The sequence below is a fragment of the Nelumbo lutea genome, chromosome 5, assembly GCF_056320005.1.
Source record: "Nelumbo lutea isolate HS-2025 chromosome 5, American lotus-T2T, whole genome shotgun sequence".
Taxonomy (NCBI): domain Eukaryota; kingdom Viridiplantae; phylum Streptophyta; class Magnoliopsida; order Proteales; family Nelumbonaceae; genus Nelumbo; species Nelumbo lutea.
In genome coordinates, this window is record NC_142688.1 from 26,550,043 (window position 1) to 26,566,229 (window position 16,187).

A 16,187-nucleotide genomic window follows, 5' to 3' on the forward strand; every position below is an offset into this window, starting at 1 on the left:
GTTCGAGCTACTACACAGAAGCTACCTCAGAAGACTGATGTGTTCTTTTGAATTTATAGACTTTATACATATACCTAGATATTACAATCAAGCAGCCCACCTTTTTGCGTATATATAATATTTTTGAAAGTTTCTTGATTAAATATATATATATAGTCATTACTTGCCTTGTGTATTGTGTAAGTCATGAAAGTTAGCTATTCAAACTAGAAATATGAGTTTGAATCTGATTTGATTCAAGAGTTGATGTTTTTGAACTTGGCACATCTCAAGTTCGATGGTGGTGGGCCAAGCTTAATATAAAAATAAAAATATATACATATAAAAATCATTTATTATTATTATTATTATATATATTTAAAAATATTAAATATAATATAAGCTTTATTAGGCTGAGCTTCGGTTTAGATCAAATTGAACCAAGCTCTTCACAAGCCGAGTTTGAGTGGCTCATGAAAATTATACATTTGCAAATGTAATTTGTATCTATTTTCAATTGGTTATACTCTTAAGTTGTGACATAAAACCCAATGAATAATAACCATATAAAAATGCATCCATAAATTCTTTTGAACCCACCCAACCTGACTATCCCGACTATGCCAACCTAAAGCTAAGTCCAACTCAAGTTGTGTTGGGTTAAGCTCAAGGTAGGTCTGGATTGATAAACTTGGGCTTGATCTTGGGTTGGGCCAAGCTTGAGCCCAAGGTTTCTACCTTTTGAGCATGGGCTGACTTCAGTCATACCCAACCCACCTGAGTTGTACCCTAGTAGAGGGTATGACTCCATAGATAGAAATAAAATGAAAATAAGAATACAGTTGTTCCATAAACCCCAAAATAAGAATGAAAAAAAAAATATTAGAAGAGCCAAACCTAACTGGTACACATCATAGTGTGCCAATAGCACCGAATTGGGATTTACTTCTCATAGATTGCTCATCACACCAACCTCACAACCACATCCAACCATGTAGATACCTCCTATAAATAATAAGATACAAATACGGGAGATGTTCTCGATGTGTGACTGAGATATGTTGTGAGGTTGGTATAATAGCCCTGTTTGATATCATTCTATGGGAACATTTTTCACGTTTTAGATGTTCCAGCGAAACAAAAACACACATGGACGTCTCATGTAGAAAGAAACGACCTATTCTAGGAACAGGGTGCCAATAACTTGTTTTTTGGGAGTGACAAAACTGTTACTCCGAAAAACACACATCCCATGGAATTGTGTGTTCCACTATGTTAAATTAAATTAAAAGAAGGAAAATTGTTTAAAACTCACCATGAGTTTTCAACATTTCTCTTAAACTCACCACGACTTTTCAAAATGTCTAAAACTCACCATGTCAATAAGTTTCCAAAACTCACATTCCATTAGTGCACCCTTAATGCTTCTTAACAGAGGTGTCCATGTCAGTATAAATAATAATTTTCATGACCAAATTACCCTTGAATGGTGAGTTAGAGGAAAAATGGTTTTTTCAGTTTTAAAATTTCTTGTTTTTTTTTTTGCTCTTTTAGTGTTTTGTTATAATTTCTGTTTTTTTTTACATTTTTCTATCTTCTACAATCTATAAAATTTCCTGTATTTTTTGTTATTTATTTGCAATTTTTGTGTTTTTTCTACAATTTTTATTTTCTGATTTTGTTTTTCAATTTCCATAGTTTCTATAATTTGAAAATAATTTTTTATTTTGTTTTCAATTTTTATAATTTTTTTATATTTGTTGTCATTTCTATTTTTTATGTATTTTATATTTGAAACTTTTTTTGAACTTTTTCCTTTTTTCGTGTCTAAATATTAAAGTGGTAATATATTAACACCCATTAATTTATTTTGTATATATTTTATTTTTTCTAGGAAGGTTAAAATAATAATATATTAACACCCATTAACCTGTTTAACGTCAAGTTAGTGACATGGTGAGCTTTAGACATTTTGAAAAGTTGTTGTGGGTTTAAGAGAAATGATGAAAACTCATGGTGAGTTTTAGAAAATTTCCCTAAAAAAAGGACGTGTGTTTTTGCTTTTTATGTGTAAGAGGGGGCATGATTGTCCTTTTGTCCAAAGAAAATGGATATTGTACACAAAGCCCTATTCTTTCTTCCAACCAAACCAGAGAATGGCTCTAGCACTCTGTTTTCTTCACCTTCTTCCTACCAACCACATTTGGCAAATCTTATCACCCAAATTCAGCTTTTCATCTGTGCATTATTAAAGGTTCTCGGATTTTAATCCATGCTTTTCGTGGGTTGAAGTATTTGTTTGTTTTTCATTTAACAAGATTGTGGTAAACTCTGTTAACTTTGATTTTCGAAAGAAAAATGAATTAATAAGAGATTAAAGAAGAACATCTTTGAGGAATTGATGTATATTGTGAGAAATGAAAGCATTCATTTAGAAATTCAAAATAAAATCAAATTTAATCAACCAAAACTAATTAACTTGGTTGATTTATCAAATTTCAATTAATTTGGTTTATTGCCTCCGCAATCTCAACTGACTCAATGTGACAATTGGCTTAAATTTTGTATATATATCCTATGTTAATGATCAACATATTATATATATATATATATATATATATATATATATATATATATATATATTTGTTTATATTATTGTTTCCCAGCATTTTTAATTCATTGATATACAAGCATTCTTAATTTGGACTTGCGGCTCTCACTGAGGTTTATTGGCACCCAAAAATTTCAGAGGTAAGCATGATTTTTTAAATGATTTGTAATTTCTTTCATTTTTTTATTATTCCCCCAATCTTTTTCAGTTATTTTAATTATTTTGTAAACCATGTAAAGACTTTAAAGGTGTTTGGTTTTTTTATTGGTTAAGTTTGAGGACTTATAACAATTTTTTTTAAGAATTAATAGGGATGTTCAAACATCCTTTTTCTATAGAACAGAAATATATTCCTTCCAAACAATTTACCAAACAAGTCATTTATTTGTCAGGAATAAGAAACAGGATTACAGGAATAGGATTTCGTTCAGAATAAGAATTTCCTTAGAAACAGAAATATATAAGAATGATGCCAAACGAGGCCTTACTGTTTAATCTGACATTGCTTGTCCTACGCCGAGGTGGCAAGCTGACATGAGAAAAGCAGGGAGGCTAGCGTGCATTATACGCAATACGCATAAGTAGCATCTTAGCTTTCTCCTTCTGCTTTACTCTCTCTCTCTCTCTCTCTACCCGTTTCTTGGGTATGTAAGCCTAAGCCTGCGTGTAACCTTTGTTACCGATAGTCGACGATTCGGCGGCCCTGTGACTTCCCTCAAGTCTCATAAAAAAGGGCTGCAATCGTCTCTACCTCCAAGCTTTCGAGACCGCTACTCTCTCTTCTTCAAACGCTTTCTATCTCCTCAAGGTTTTGGATTTTGTGCCCCAAATTATTCTATTTCTATTTATGAAAAATTGGTTGTTTCATATTAACTAGAATTCCTCCTGTCTATATAGGTTTTTACTGGATTATTTAGGTGAATTATACTCTTAATTACATTGGGTAGAGTTACAGAATATATGATTAAACTGGAGAATTTTGATATCGCTTCTATTCTTCCTTTGAATCTTATTTCTCCCTTTCTGTATAATCGTCTTCATGTTCCATTTGTTCAGAAAACTGATTTCCCTTGCGTGACTTTCTATTTTGCTATTTTTGGGCAATAATTTGGATCATAGTTTGCTATATCTGCTCTGACTTGTCATGCAAGTAGATCTCAACTTGTTAAAACTGATTAAACATCTTGCATTGGATTTTCTTGCAGTTAAATAGTTCAGGTTGGATTCTTGGTTCCTTATTGTTATTTTTGGTTGTAAATGTTTATTTTCTTTGGCATTTAAACTTTGAAGTTTAGACTCATTATGCAGTCGGAGATTTTATGTTCCATTTGCTCGCATTTGAATGATTTGTGGATCTCGTGGTTTCTTATTATTAGATCTAACTTGTTACTTCTAGCTTTATCCACGTTATCTTGCTTCAATGTTTTATGCTTTGAAATTTAAAACTCGTCTTATAAATGGATCTCCACTTGGACAACTGGTTTTGTAACATATTGTAGAAAACCTCATTTCCTTTGAAATTTTAAAATTTGAACATATTGGAGTTAGTATTTAATTGATCGGAAGATCAATTGTTATGAATGCTATAATTTCCCATCACCAACCCATCTATTTATCTGATTTTTGTTTGTCTACCCTTCTTCTAGGGATTTAAAGGGTGCTATCTGTTTTGGAAATATACTCCCAGCTAAAATGGTATGCTGTATAATATTAACCTTGTTTATTCATTTCATTTTAATGTGTTTACTTTGATGCATATTATATTTGCAAAGTTCTTATTGACAGTAAGACATGGATTTATATGCTTTTTGTCGATGAAGTTTGTTAAAATACATTCTAGTTCTAGGTGCTTAGTACGAGAAAATCATGTGTGTGCTTTTATGTATCTATTCTGATATATCACTTTCTGCTACCTTTGGACAAAATTGACATGTTTTCTATTTATAATAGTTTTGGCTTTGATCATCCATCCATGATAACAGCTCACTGAATAATTTAATTTCTGATTTCTCATTTATGTATTTATACATGCTACTGGGATCCCAACAAATGTATTTGTTCCTTTGACATGACACCTTAGCCTTGCATTATTGTTTTACAACAGAATGCAATTTAATAGATACTATTCTGTGCATTTTGTTTTTAAAATAGTATTGCCAATAATTGATTGAAGACATACACGTGTCAAGAATAAATACTTCTCTGATAGAGAAAACGGTTTAATTGGTCGCTTATTGGACTCAATCCCATCCTATGGTCCATTGCAGAGGTCTGCAATGGGACATGATTGGACCTACAAATTATATTATCTATCAAGTTAATTCGTACTTTCATAGGTCATTTTTTATTGTTTTGAATTTATATAATAGTTCACTAATAGCCTATTTGGGTCGATTGGAAGCAATGACAGAGTTAATTGCTCAGGTGATTAGGCTAGGTTAATCTCTTGTTTTACCTTATGTTAAATGCTGATTTATTTATTTTTTTGAAAGGTGAAAAAGAAATTTTATTAATATGGAAAGTAAAAACTAAGGGAGAGATTCCCTTAATATAAAGCACTGAAATGAACCCCACAAACAGCACATTGAGACAACAGAGTACAGGTCATAAGACAAAGTCTTCATCTCGAATGATTCTATCCCAGTGGCTGTAGAAGTGACTAAAGTTAAAGCCTCTGAAAAGACTGGATGGTAGCCCATTTCACCAGAAACCTCTCCACTTTGCCACAAATCCTCTCAACTGGCAGGGCTTGATCAAGAAAAGTCCGGCCAGAGGCCAGCCACCCACACCGCCCGATAGACCAAGTCTCCCCCATCGAAAACCTGTCCCACTGATCCCTCTTTGTCTCTGTAGTAGGATGATGTTGGCTTTCCAACTGCCAAGCAATTTTTTCACTGTAGCTCTCTTCCCAGGGTCGCCAAGACCCCAAATATTCCATGTAATGATGGAGAAATTCATCAGTGAGAATGGGAAGAAAATGACTTACCTCCACACAAGCCTCTCTCCTCTACCTCCGGAACGGGATGACAGACCTGCACTTCAAATGTTTGGTCTGCCACTAGTGGCTCCTCCCTCGCTCAAAGTCCAATTCAGGTGTTGCTGCTCCCTCAACGTCCATGGCCCCTTTGAAATCAGGTTGTTTAGAGCTTCCTCCCCCAAGCCACTGTTCAGTTTTTCAATTGCCTCAAACAGGGCTAAAACCTCCTGCTCATGACACCCACTCCCCCGAGGATGCTCCCAAATAGTTGCTGATATCCTTGATATTTGACCTAAGCCATGATTATAAAAAAAAAAGATATTGGACCTAACCCAATCCGGGATGCTGCTAGAGGAAAACTTCCCCTCCTGATCTCCTATAGCCCTATGTAAGTTATTACATTTTTCCTTGCATTTTGTTTCATAAATTCAATGAATAATTTCCCCTTTGACTCAACCTTCTTGTTGCTTTGCCTAGCAATTGCTTTGCTTGGTCATGTCCTAGTCATACAATGTCTGCACGAGGTTGCTCCTAGCTAAAATGGTCAATTCGGTGTTATCCTAATGGCTAGGGCACCAAGCAGATGCCTATGCAGCACGTATAATAAATGTGCTTTTTAACATTTGCAGTGTGACTGGCGTTTTAACTTTCTTTTTAGGTGAAAAAGGGGGTCTTAAGGAATTTGTGGCTTCTACACTTGAGTGTACATCTGCATATCTGTGTGTGTGTTTATGTTTGTAGTCCTGCATCTATGTTAGTGTTCCTAGGGTATACATGTCATCATCATTATCAGAGACGGCAGCCTGGCTGTACAGGGGGGCTTTGAGAAGATTTAAGTGGCTGACTTCAAATATTTTAGTCACAGTTCAATGGGAAAGAAGATCGGAAAATGGGCTGGCAGACCTTCTAGCTAAACAAGGAGTACATAGGAATCAGCTCTTTTGGGCTCAATTGTAAGCTTTATGATGTAGTTTGGAGGCTGCACCTCACGCCTCTTTGTGGGGAATTGTATGATGAATACTTAGTTCTTTATTTAATAAACTTTTCATTATCATTATCTATCAAAAAAATGTCATCACCATTATCCAAGCCTCATCCCAACTATATGGGCCCGGCTACATGAGTTCTGTTTCACCATTTTGTTTTGTTTAGTGCCATATCTATTGTTAAACTATAGGTGCTCAAATGATTTCTTGTTACTTCCACCCAAGTCTTTTTCATTTGCCCCTAGCTCTCCTAGCTCCTTAAATCATTTCTTATCTATCTCACTTGCCCTTATTTATTGGAGGTGACAACTTTCTGCTTATTCTTTTTATCAGTCCTTTTGCCTTTTCTTATTCTTCCCAAGAAACAATACTTGTGTAATTTGGATGGTTTGACTAAGGTGATGTTTGGCATCGACGATGATTTCTTGAAAATCACTGCCATGTTGGAGCCACATCAGTGTTAGAGGAATTGGCATTGAAGTTTCTTTTTGGTTGGCCAATTTTGGTGATTTTCGGGAAATTGGCCAAAAACTGATTCTTGAAACCATCCCTTTTCAGGGATCACCTTTTTTTGGTGATTTCCTGTTTTCTAGCTGATTCCTTTTATTTAGAATGGCATGGCATTGAATAATTACTCTATTACAAAAATAATTGGCCCCTGAAAATCAGTACCAAACAGACTCAAAGTCGATTTCTCAAAAACCGGCTTACATGGCAGAAAATGATACCAAATAACAAAATTTATCAAATTTTGAAAAAAAACACTGATTTAATCTCCGATTTTTTGAAAAATCGGTAAGGAAGAATCAGCATCAATGCCAAACATTCCCTAAACCACTAGTTTTTTAACATTGTATTGCAGTTAAAATGTATTTGTATGCATGTATCTGCTAATGCTCTTTTCTAATCTGTGATGTGAAAATTGAGATGTAGAAACCATAAAGGTTCTTTGTTATTCTTTTTGTGCTTTCAACATTAGTGCAATGATCTTTTGATGCAGACGACAGAATTTCTAATGCATTAAGGATTTGCGATCTTTCTTTTCCAAGTTACTGAAATTCCTGAGGCGCTTAAGCGACAACTATGGACCATTACTTTTAGCTTGCCTAGGCATTATTACAAGAATGAAAGCCCCCACAAGAAGCTCTGTTTTTCCTGTCTGCATCTCCTCATCTACATCCTTCCTTTCTTTTGGAATGAAAGTTACCTTTTCAAAAAAAGGCATTTTAAGAAATTCTTTTTTACTAATTAAATAACATAAAAAAGGCCCCTCTGAAATTTTGAAAACAAACTAAAAAAATAAGTGTGAGGTTCAAAGTATCGATGCAACCCTTTTGGTGTATTAGGGTGTATTGATATTTTGAACCTTGAGCATAACATAATGAAACACTCAAATTTAATAATAATAAAAAAGTTAGGCCATGAACACACATTTCAAAACTGATAAAAGAAAACACATTTCAAAAAAATCATAAAAAAATCAAAACGAGTTAGAGCAATGAATTAACCCCTTTATAGAAGGGCATGTTTGTTAAAGCTAGAAATGAAGATAGAACTGCAGATCAGGGTAAGATTCTAAGAGAGAATTAGCTTGAATAATAATGTTCAGCAAAAAAAAAAATAGTTTGAATAATCCAATATTGGAGGTGCAGGTTGGGCTGATTGAAGAGAATAAGTCTTTTTTCTTTTCACTTCCTGAAGATAGAGAGAGGATTAATGAGGCAATTCAGGTGCTTTTGACCAAGAAACTAGAAAGACAAGTAGTTACTGTTTTAAATTGCATATGATTACAATTCAGTAGTTCATTCTTAAAAAGATGTCAGTCTTGCATAAATAGGGAAAATTACAGACAACCACCCTGTACTTTTGGATTCCGAGACTTTACCCGTGCTGTTAGCTTTCCGTCAGTTAACTTCATGGAATATTCCTTTTAACATCTCTAAAACCCTAAACTACTTTGGAAGTACTTTGGTGCTTTGGGAATAAAAAAACTGTTTTGGAGTTTGGTAATGTGTGTTTTCCAAAGCAAAAACACTTCTGCAATAAAAAATACAAGGCAATAATAGGATGTTTTGTGCTTCGACTATGTGGCCTGGGGCATATTTGCTTTTCACAAAACATGGAAGGTGTGAACACATGAAGCTTTCCCGCATGTCATATTTATATATACTCTAAAGACATGGCACTTTTATGCCACGTGGAAAAAATGTGCTACATAGCCCACATGGTGTTAGTTTGTGCAACATGTCATAACCATGGTAATTTTTTTTTATGAACCACACCACATGGCATGGATGATTTGACGCCACGTGGTAAAGGGATAGGCACAAATTATGGGCTGACATGTGGAATTTTCATGTTGATCATAATAAATCAATACATTGCAACCAAACGCTTATTTATGCTTTTACTTTCAAAAGCTTGTTTTGAAAACAACATTTATCAAACTGCAAAAGCACAAAATTAAAGCATGAAACATACTTAATGCTTGTGCTCTGAAAAACACAGAATGCAAAAGACTTATCCAAACAAAACCTAGTTCTTCTAAAATCCTAATTCTTGCATGTTTCTCTCAACTTTTTTCCAACAAAGTACATCTTGAGAATGCCTTGAGAATGATTTGTGCTTTAGAATGGTTATTTTCATCATTTCCATATTTGTTGCCGTCAGCCCATTGAATCTTGAACGGTCAATTTAGTAATTTTATTTTCATTGTTAAGTTGTCAACCCTATTAATGGGTTAGGGAGCAAAGTGCTGGAATCTAGAAGTTTGGGGAGGAGGTCTTTGTCACAAAACAAAGTTGGGGGCTAAGTGTTACCACCCCATAAGTACAGGGTGGCTATCTGTAATTTACCCAAAAAGCTAAAGAAAAGATTCTGCTCTACCGTATAAAACCACTCCTAACAGTGAATCAAGATATCAACTACTTTAAAATATAGTATGGTAATGACGTGGGGTTTAGTTGCCATGAGATAAGAGATTAGGCCATGCACTTGTTTTGTGTTTCTTAAATGTAGTTTTCCCACTTTTTAGATGTTTTCTTGGTCTCTGTTTTTATTTTTTATGCTAAGTCAAATAGGAAGGGGCCATTGCTTGGTTTATTCTTGGGCTGATAAGCATGAGAATTCAGGTTTGAGTCTGAGAGCAGCCACTTTATGCAAATAGAAGAGGAAGGTTAGGTCTGTATCCAGTGCACCCCTCCCAAGATTCTAGATAGCTGGGACCAACATTGGGTAATGGCCTTATGGTAACTAAGTCATATAGGAGAGGAAAACATGTTGTGGGAAATTTTACATGGTTTGTTTCTTGTAGACTTGTAATAACTAAGTGGCAGAAATTAATACGGGTAATTAAGCAAACTAAGGCGGCTTGTGTAAAGGTTTCTTTGATTTTGGGGATTTTGGAAGAGTGACATATAAAAGCCATCTTGTAGATGAACAAGTAGTATCGTTTCTGTCCTATTATTCGTGTGTTAATCATTTCATTATCTCTCATTCACCCTCCCCTTTACTCCTCATGGGGCAGGCAGATTGGACAGAATTGTGTTGGTGCGGAGGGGGGGGGGGGGAGGGGTGAATTCTGTGACCAACCTGAGTTGTTGCAACTCCTACCTGTATTGTTGAATGGTGATAAATTGGTCTTGAATGGGCATATTCTTTTCTTGTGGCCTCAAATTTTGTGTATAGGGATTTTGTACCATTATCTCTTGACTGAGAAAAACCAAAACTTTCCTTTTGGGATTTGAACCCCTCCTTGCAGGAACACATAGTTGTTCTCAATTTATTCTTATTCTACATCTTACATTATTTCCCTTCATTTACTATGTTTTTCTAATTTTTTCTCATGGAGCTACACAACAGGGGTAGCCCACCCCCTGTACCCATAACCCCCACATTCTGGTGGCAGTAGGATTTGATCCCAAGTCTCTGCTACAACTGGACAGACAACTTGTAGACTGAGCCACCAGCAGTTGGTCTTTTTATTTTTATTTTTCATTCATTCTTCTTTTACTTTTTTTTTTAATCTCAACATATTCATCAACCTAATCTTTCCTGGTTGCTGATTAGGAATAAAAAAATCCTAAAGGCATGTATTTCCCTTCTTCTTAGGTTGATGGTTTTCTGCCATTACTATGGTTTTAGTGTCATAAATTATATAATGTTGATAATCTGCTTAAATTGGTCATTTACTTGGCACTTAGCTGCCTTTGTCTTTATCCAAAGCGGTTTTTCTTGTATTTTGCCAGCTTGAATTGGTTTAGAGAAGATGTTTTGTTATATATTTTTAGTTTTTCAGAGGTAAAATTTTGATGTCTATTGTTAGATATTATAATTCATTCTTCTAGAGGGTTGAACTAAAAATAGATAATGCAAAAAAAGGGGAATAGGGCTGATTTGTTGATGTGATGACAAATACAAACAAGAAATGAAGTGCATCTCTTTGGAGAAATTAAAAGAAAATCCTTCATATTGAAAACTATCCATTTTGGTTGAAAAATGTCATACATTGAATTGGTAGTTGTAAATTATTATTTTTCTCATGCTCAATTAATGTGTGAAGATCTTACTTATCTTACTTTTAAGGAATAATGTGCTTAAATGAGTTTCTTGCATTTATTTGACTAACATCTCCATGTGTTTTAGGCTTGTAAACAGCTTTATTCTCCGAGCTATATTTGATGGCATGTCTTCAATTTGATGTTTAATAATGTTCCTAATTCCTTCCTTGATTGTTGCAGTTTTTCGAAGGATACGGATATCATGGAACATCATTTGAGCAGACATACCGTTGTTATCCAGCATCTTTTATTGATAAGGTCAAGCATCTTCGTCACTGTTGTCTCTTCTCAGTTTTTTATCCATGTGCATTGCTGTAGTTACTTTGTGTGTGAGTGTGTTGCTGTAGCGAGAGAAAGAATGTTTAGCATTGTAATATAAATGTATTTTAAATGCTGTTTCCTCTGCAGCCTTGAATAAGTCCTCTAACTTTCTCCCTTTTCCTTGGCCATGCAAATGTTGTTGGAGCAAAAAGGCTTGGGACATCACCAAAGAAGCCCACTTGTGCCCAAATTAGGAAAAAATACCATTCCCAAACACTAACAGCAAAGGGACATGAAATCAGTAAGTGATAGGAAGTCTCACCATTAGCACAAAAAATACACAAAGGAGGAGGAGATAAGCACTGTCTCTTTCTTTGGAGCCAATCACAGGTATTTATTCTTTTGTGAGCAACTTCCCACAAAAAGTTGGGATAGGCTTGCACCATACCTCCTTGGCAGGAAAATGTTGCAAAGAGTTAAAGGAGGGTTGGGTTAGGGCCTTGAAAAAAGAAGCAGAGGAAAAGGATCCAGAAGGAAAGGGAATCCAAATCCTTCCATCAGACATTGGAGCAGTGCAAGTATAATAGGTAGTTTAGTATGAGGGATACCCTTTTCTAAAGTCAAGATTCCAATCAAAACCATTTCTTGAGTTTGAAGGAACAAGAAACTTGGAGATTGACTCATTTTTAAAACATGACAGTACAAATAAAGAAGAATATCGGTCCTTCAGAGTAGAAGTTCCACACCAAACATGTTTCCAAAATTTAACAAGGTTCCTAGGATTAAGATCATACCTGAGAAGGTGAAGGAATAAAGGAAGAACTGCATGGATGTCTTTCCAAGGAGAAGTTCGGGTTGCCCTAGCCAATGATCCAACATCCCACCCATTATTCAAAAGTCCGTGTATATTCACCACCCACACAGCTTGTCCCTTTCTTTAGGCATCCTCCACAGCCACTCTCATCTTTACCTTGGGAGGGCATGTCCTGAATTAGCTGAGAAACCTTTTTGGCTTGGTTGCATATTCCACGCAACTTGTATCTACATGTGCTCTTCCTAGAGTGTGGGGCTCTTGAAACTCATGCTGAACAGCTTGGCCACATAATGTAGGAGTGGCAAATGTTGGCTTGGCTTTTGTGCCAATTGGAGATCAACCCATCCACCAACCACCCATATCCATTAACAACCCACATTTCTAACATGTTTATGGATTGATTAGGTTCTTTTTCTGGTGGCTGGCAATCTTCTAATGTATATTTTTTTTTTTCTTTTTTCTTTCTTCTTTCATTCTACAGCCGCAAATTGAAAGTGGCGATAAAAGTAAGTTGACTTTCTAACAAGTTTCACATTATTGTTTATATCTCTTTCTCTCTGTATGTGTGTTGTGCAAATTTGTCACGATTTTGTCTTTTGTTGTCAGTCATAATGCCTCCTTCAGCTCTTGATCGTCTTGGTGAGTCATTTTAATTGTGTAATCCCTGTTAATTACTTACTATCTGCGAAAAGGGCTACCAGATGATGAAGATTTTGTCATTCTTCTTGCCACTCTGGGTTATGAATTTTTAATTCTTCATGATTTTTTATACTAATACTTTACTTTTCAGCATCTCTTCACATTGACTATCCAATGTTGTTTGAGCTATTCAATTCTGCCACCGAGCGAGTCTCACACTGTGGTGTTTTGGAGTTCATTGCTGAAGAAGGCATGATCTACATGCCATATTGGGTAAGCATTTGATATTGTACATTTGTGTGTGTGCACGTGCTTTGTGTTTGTGGGCAACTGTTTTTTGATAAATTTATTTGCAAAAGCCTAAATCTGCACATTTTGCTCCACCTTACTAATTCCTGTCTAGATGATGGAAAATATGCTTTTACAAGAGGGAGACACTGTGCGTGTGAAAAATGTGACTCTTCCAAAAGGCACATATGTGAAACTGCAGCCTCACACAATGGATTTCTTAGATATTTCCAACCCCAAAGCCATGTGAGTGCATAATTTTCTTATTTAAACTTGTATCATTTTATGGTTCTTTTAATGAGGGGGCAATTCTGTCACCTCCTTAGCTTCCTCTACCTTTCACTCAAAACTACAACTCTGTTGCCTCCCACCTTTTCTCTTTCTTCTACATCTTTTTTACATCAAATGTATCACCCCCTCCCCGGTGAAGCTATGTGGATTACTGTCATACAAGATTCTGATGCTAAGGATTTAGTTATGAGAGCGGATTAGCTGAATTTGATGGCTGTCTTCCTGGCTGTGGGACCAATCATTTTGATCCACACCAGTCATAAATGCAAGTGAGAGATTGAGTAATTGTGGGCTTTATGCACTTTATGGTTGATGTGGAGCAAAATGATTGGTCCCACAGCCAGTAAAACAGCCATCAAATTCAGCTAATAATTTCTCTATAGTTGTAGGGTGTTATTGTGCCTTGAAGACCTGTGGTTTGACTGGAATTCATATATACATTTATAAATAAATATGGGGAGACTTGACAGATTTTTTTTTGGTTCAAGGCAACTTTCTAAACAATTTATTTTGACTGTTAACTTTTTCCTTTCTGAACAGTTTGCTTTGGAGAGTTGCCACTATGATTTTGCCTGAAATGGTTGCAATGATTACCGATTACCTCACTTCTGTTCTATTGCATGCAGCTTGGAGACAACATTAAGGAACTTCTCCTGCTTAACCACTGGGGATAGTATAATGGTAGCCTATAACAATAAGAAGTACTACATAGATATTGTAGAAACAAAGCCTTCCAATGCAATAAGCATTATTGAGACTGACTGTGAGGTTGACTTTGCACCTCCCCTTGATTACAAGGAACCTGCAAGACCTGCCCCTTCTGTTCCTACAAGCAAGGCACCAGCTCAAGGTTAGCATTTTAATATACTCTGCCATTTCCGTTTTATGTTCAGTGTCTCTGTTTCAGGATCATCATGGTTTCACATCTATTCATCTACTTCAAACCTTAGGAGTCGTTATTTGTCAATGCATTAGGACAAATGACATGCTTAATTGGTTCTTGTTATTTATTTGCCAAATCCTGGTCTGTAATAGAAATAAATTGTGTTTTGAGTCATTTTTTCACCTTTCTTTCTTTTTTCTTGTACTTATTTCAACATTATAGAACGAAAATAAAAATAATACTCAATCCCCCTCCCAAAAAGGATCAATAATTATCATGAAAACACTAGGTAATTGTTTTCTTTTAATTGGTAATAGATCAGCAAGAGAATTTGTTCAATGTACAACAGCAAAATTAACTCAAGGGGAGAAACTGAGCAAAGATGTCCATACCCAAAGTTCCATCCGGGAAGAATAGAACCAATACAACGTATCCTGACTTAGCCTTAACCTAGAGAATCTTCAAGTTCAACTTCATTAGCTGATCTTCTAACCCATCTCTATGAGCCATTTCTTCCTCAAAGCACAACAATCGACAGAAATAGAGGCTTCTCTTAGATGGTTCTATTTATTTTTATTATTTTTACATAACCACCCATTTCTTTTTGTCATAACGAACTACTTTGTTTTTGCAGTTCAAGAGGCTCCTGCTGAGGTGGAACCAGAATTTAGCCCATTTTCTGGTGTTGGAAGACGCTTGGATGGGAAACCGTTGAAGTATCAAGCCTCACCGGTTTCTACATCTGGATCCAAAGACAAGCATACAAGTGGTGGTGGGCAAAGTTCAGCAGGGTCCACTTCACAAAGCACTTCTCGTCAGCCTCAGGGAAAGCTTGTATTTGGTTCAAACCACGCTCATAAAGATGCACAGAAGGTAGGTCTGATTCTCTTCAGTTTTACTTTGAAATTAGGGTTTCGGTTTATTATTTCTCTTTGAAGGACGGGGAGTCCATTTTAAAGATTTTGGCGGAAAACACGGCTCATGATAGAGCCTAATTGTAGAACAGAATTTGTGTAACCGACCCAAACTATGTTTTAACTGTTTATTATTTATTTTATTTAAGGTGCAGCAACCTCCCAAGCAAGAGCAGCCCCAGAAGAAAGATGAGCCAAAGTTCCAGGCCTTTACAGGGAAAAAGTACTCGTTAAGGGGATGAATACGAAATGCTGGCTTTGTTCATACTCCTGTTTCTCATTTGTACTTGTGAATTAGGAATTGTCTGGCATTGAATTATTGTCATTAAAATATGATTATCAGATCCCCTCCCCCTTTCATAAAAAAAAAGAAGAGAAAAACCTCATAATTGTTCATGAAATTTCAAAAATATAATATTACATAATATGTAGGCTTTTGGGAAAACGAAAAACATTTCGGGGGTGTTGGAGTTGGACAACAGGTTTTGTTTTTGAAAACAACTGCCACGTCAGCTTTGAATACCCCCCTTAATGTTTGGAGGTTGATTTTGATACAACTATCTTTCCAATTGCTGGATACCAAACGAAAACTTAGCCGTCTCCCTGTAATTTTGAAATGTTTGCATGGTGTTAGAGCAACTTAACAGCATAGAACGTACCAACCTGAGAGATTTCATTGACCTGAAATCAACCCTATAATATGCTAGCAACATTCAATAAAACCACATTCATTTGCAGATCATGACAAACATAAAGTATTCCATTGAAAGAAGTCCACGTGCATTTTTGGCTTTCCTGCTCGTCTAAGAGTGTGTACTGGTAGAACCCACAAAACTGAGTCCTGATCGTGACAAAATATGCCATTAAAAATAATGGATAATTATATCTTGAGGATTTAACCACAAATCACATGAAAATTATGATAAGAAATTAAAAAAAAAAAAGAGTAAAGTATCAAACCGAGAGAGAGAGAGAGAGAGAGTTC

At 35.6% G+C, this 16,187-nt stretch overlaps 1 protein-coding gene across 2 annotated transcripts; it reads left to right on the forward strand.

Moving 5' to 3' along the window:
• The first annotated feature begins 3,158 nt into the window (after positions 1–3,158).
• On the forward strand, positions 3,159–15,654 carry LOC148851196 (ubiquitin fusion degradation protein 1 B-like). 2 transcript variants are annotated; one of them, XM_088944004.1, is made up of 10 exons: positions 3,159–3,398; positions 4,237–4,285; positions 11,293–11,370; positions 12,669–12,693; positions 12,794–12,826; positions 12,978–13,099; positions 13,230–13,360; positions 14,032–14,255; positions 14,923–15,161; positions 15,352–15,654. In XM_088944004.1, the coding sequence occupies exons 2-10, from the start codon at positions 4,283–4,285 to the stop codon at positions 15,442–15,444; spliced, it is 948 nt and encodes a 315-aa protein (XP_088800130.1). In that variant the 5' UTR covers positions 3,159–3,398; positions 4,237–4,282; the 3' UTR covers positions 15,445–15,654. The 2 variants fall into 2 exon arrangements, with proteins under 2 accessions (XP_088800130.1, XP_088800131.1); XM_088944005.1 differs by having other exon boundaries at positions 15,358–15,654.
• Positions 15,655–16,187: the final 533 nt, after the last annotated feature.

Coding starts and splice junctions, on each gene's coding strand:
- LOC148851196 (XM_088944004.1), top strand. Junction 12,694..12,793: donor AATTGAAAGTGGCGATAAAA/GTAAGTTGACTT, acceptor TTTTGTTGTCAG/TCATAATGCCTCCTTCAGCT. Junction 13,100..13,229: donor TGATCTACATGCCATATTGG/GTAAGCATTTGA, acceptor ATTCCTGTCTAG/ATGATGGAAAATATGCTTTT.